The sequence below is a fragment of the Cucurbita maxima genome, unplaced genomic scaffold, assembly GCF_002738345.1.
Source record: "Cucurbita maxima cultivar Rimu unplaced genomic scaffold, Cmax_1.0 Cma_Scf00014, whole genome shotgun sequence".
NCBI lineage: Eukaryota > Viridiplantae > Streptophyta > Magnoliopsida > Cucurbitales > Cucurbitaceae > Cucurbita > Cucurbita maxima.
In genome coordinates this window covers 1858422-1862290 of record NW_019272030.1, presented here as the reverse complement: position 1 = coordinate 1862290, position 3869 = coordinate 1858422, and the positions used below count along the sequence as shown (strand labels likewise).

At 31.6% G+C, this 3869-nt stretch overlaps 1 protein-coding gene across 1 annotated transcript in view; it reads right to left on the bottom strand.

Moving 5' to 3' along the window:
- Positions 1 to 2250: 2250 nt before the first annotated feature.
- The window catches only part of LOC111489125 (DIS3-like exonuclease 2), a 7008-nt gene continuing 5389 nt past the window's right edge, over positions 2251 to 3869 (bottom strand). Inside the window, exons 6-7 of the mRNA XM_023137177.1 lie at positions 3466 to 3537; positions 2251 to 3390 (exon numbers count right to left, since the gene is read on the bottom strand). Coding sequence (XP_022992945.1) covers positions 2971 to 3390; positions 3466 to 3537 — 492 coding nt within the window. The 3' untranslated portion in view covers positions 2251 to 2970. The remainder of the gene's footprint in view (positions 3391 to 3465; positions 3538 to 3869) is intronic.

Sequence of the window (3869 nt, the reverse complement as noted above, 5' to 3'; positions counted from 1 at the left end):
GCAAACCAAAAAAAAAAAAAAAAAAAAAAAAATACAATCCAATCGGAACCTTTGTAATTTATGTTAATTAGTTTGAATATTTTATTATAAATTTTGATGAAGAAAAGATTGGAAGAAAGCAAAGAGCCATAACATTCAAAGCTCAAGAGACATGCAATGTCGTTCGTGGCTTCCAGACAGTGTATGTTTTCATTATAAAATATTTGTTTGGTCTTAATAGCTTGTCGTCTCTGCCCATCTCCACACAAATCAAGAATATCCACAATAAATAAATAAATAAATAATATGTTTGTGATTATCCTATTTAATAATATATGGTAATTTTCGTTATATTATTTCTACCAATTATGACTACAATATAATTAATCAGACATAATTTTAATAATAATACTTCTTTTACGAAATCTTTTATATTTATAATTTTTTAGTAATACTCATTAACATTAATATATGATACCCAATTTTATTTAATTTTCTATTTTTAAGAATAATCACGTCATAATTCTGATTTTTTAAAAATAAAAACAAAATAGAATAAATTTATATGTGGATATGAATTAGGTTACCTAATCAGATACGTCACCCTTTGATTACGAGTTTATAAGGATTAGTTGAAGCTGGACAGCTGGCATTATTGGTATCACCGATTTCTTTCACTTTCATTTCATAAATTAATTATATTTAAAAATCTCACATTCAACTTACTATATATATATATATACCTGTAGTTTCAAATATTTGTTTAAATAGAAATATATTCATTAGGGTAAATAAATAAATTTATAAATAATTTATCAGAAGAATCCCTAAAATAAAATAAAATAAAATATACTGTCCTGTATTTTTAAATATAAAATTAAAAATATTGGAGAGGCATCAAGGACAAAGTACATTTTTAACGTTAAATTTATTATTAAGTTACGTTAATTTATATAAAGAAAAAAAATCACTTTTTTTTCACGTGGGAGTGGTCTGGTGGGTGGAAAATTAAAATTGGAAAATGTAGAATTAATTAATTAATTAAAATGGGGAAAGTCATGTGAGAATTTGAATGCGACAATTTATTTACCTTATAATTTCCAAAAAAATGAAAACTAAAGGAAAAAAGAAATGCATGTCTTGTCACTTTTCCTAAGTTTTCATTCATCCTTATTGCTTGAAATGGAAGCTTATGTTTTTCTTTTTATTTCGCATGATAAAAAAAGAACAATAATTAATTTTTTTTTTTCTGACGCTTGTAAATATTATAGAATTATTGTTATTTATGACGATGGTTTTACAAATTTAGTACTAAATTATAGTATATCATATATATCATATTTGATATTTTATTATAAGCAAATATTTAGATATTTACCATATTAGTATAGGTATCTTTTCATATATTGTTTTTTTCATTTATTATTCTTTCCATGTCCGGGTAATATATTTGATTATAAATAAGATAATTTTCACAACATTTAAAAATGTTGGATTAAGCAAACATTCTCAGTGCAACTATATTGGTTCACAAGTACCATGAAAAATGCTATTCTATAGATTAAAATTATCTTCATATAAACATTTTAGTAGATGTAAACTATAGAGCAATATAGAGCAAAATATAACGATCAAAATAGTTATTTAAAGTTAAAGAACCAAAACATATATTATAAAAGTTTGAGGACGGAAATGAAATAAACTTTAAAGGTTCAAAGTAGAGTCTTAGTCTATTTATTTCAACTACCCCTAATGCATAAGAAAGAAGTGAATGAATCAAAGGAGTGAATATGAATATTGCTCAAACAAGAACAGTTCCACCATGCTTCAAATATGAGAATATCCTTAATGTAATGCATAAAAAGCCTAAGCTGACCTTCATTCTGAGCAACTTGAGAGCTACAATTGGATAGGGTGGACCATGGCGGCTGCTCTTGTAGAATGTCCCTTTTCAAAAACATGTTCAAGCTCCTCCACAATCTTCTCCTGCAAAAATCTTGATTTTGTGGTTGATTCAACCAACTTAGTAGCAGAATCAAGGGCACTGCACATCTGAAAATGACCCAAATACAGTAATGGAAGCCAATAAATGCTAAAGCCCAAATTTCAGACCCTACGAAAGTAAAGTTCAGACCCAAAAGCTACAGTGTCTAGAAACAGATTCTTCGAGTTTGTTTATTGATGGGTTTTAAGACAACCTATTATAAGTAACCAACCTACCTTCTTCATTCCTTCAAAACCAAAGCCAAACTTGATCATTTGAAACCATTATGAAAGCAATCGTAGATGTTAATATCATTATTTGGTTTAAATAGTACAATCAAAGCTACCAACGCAAGGCGAGAATACCTGCAGTAAAATGATGAACACCTGTGTCGCAACATAAGGAAATTATGTATTCGAACAGCAGCGGCAAACCATTCTCAGAAAGTTATAAAAATACAGAAAGGTACCTAAGAAGAGGTATCAATCAATACAACCTAGTTTTCGAGCTGCCCAACGACCAAAAAAAATCTTGATTGGGCTGCAAACAAAGTGATGAGAGGAGAAAGCAATGTATTTAGTATGAAGCTGGGTTGCTGATGGGTGGGAGGGATCCAGCATCAAGCCGCATCACAAAAAAGTTTCAGTGAATGGGAACTGGCCGACAAAAAACAACGGCCTTCTCCAGAAACCAGCTTCCTTTCTTTCCCCTACACAACTAAAAAGCAATTAGAGCTGAAGCCGCATTGTATTTCTTTCTCCATCCTTTATCTACAACTCTCTCCACCAGATCGATCATGTTTTCTTCCCTACTTAATGAAGCTCCAGCAGATATTACAACAACGTCACTAAAACCCTATTGCCTTGCACTGATTTTCTTATCTACAACAGAGCTAGGCAATTCCCAGAAAGCAAAAAGAGAAAAAACTGTCTGTGTCATTATATCACATGCTGAAGGAAGGAGCAGTGGATTGGCAACAAATGATTTGCCACATCAAACACCATATATTACTTTAAATATGAGCTCATGTATAGCCTAACCCCGATGTCGATGGGTCCATCATCGCCACCGACGGCATGAAGTGCTACTGGTAATGTCGAAAGGAGCCTTACTGTGAGGGGGAAAACTGCAGGGTCAATTCCAGTATCTGAAACATGAGATTTCAAATTGGATTCTTGTTCCACAACAGCACCCCCTGTGCCTGTTCCACCCAACTCACTAGGACTCGCTCCAAGCGCCCTCTGTTTAACATTCTGGTCGCAAGGAGAAACAACTAGTGCAACATCTTCCAATGCCTTCCACTTAATTGAACCTCTACTCCTATGCGAGCGCCTAGTACCAAAAAAACTAAGCACCAATGTAGATGTAGTTTCGAGCCATTCAACTGCCAAGCCTTCAGTTTCATCGTAGTATATTCTTCGCTCAATCTGATATCATAAAAAAAAAATAATAAATACCAGTTCAGATATTAAAAAATTAATACAGGTTCAAAGAACACTCACAGCCAGCTTCTGTATATACAGAGACATAAATCTTGGACCAAGGCCCAATACCCTAGCATCTGAGAACAAAACCTGCAAAAAATATAAAGAAGCCACCGATGAATCAATCATCCGTTGAAACTTAAAACTTATAGGACAAAGAAAAACATAATAACATTAGCAACATCTTTCAAAATCTAGTTGGATAAGCCCAGTAGCAGACCAAATATGTTTGAAGATAATAGAAAGTTTAACAAGGAAATGTAGCATTCCTACGGAAGTATGGAAAGAACGCAACAAATACCACCAATGGGAGAACTTTATGATATGCAACATAACAATGAATTTAGGTTATTGATTCAATTATATAATATAATGACAAATAGAATACATTTTTCTTTTTCTTTTTTTTTTTTTTTTTTTGG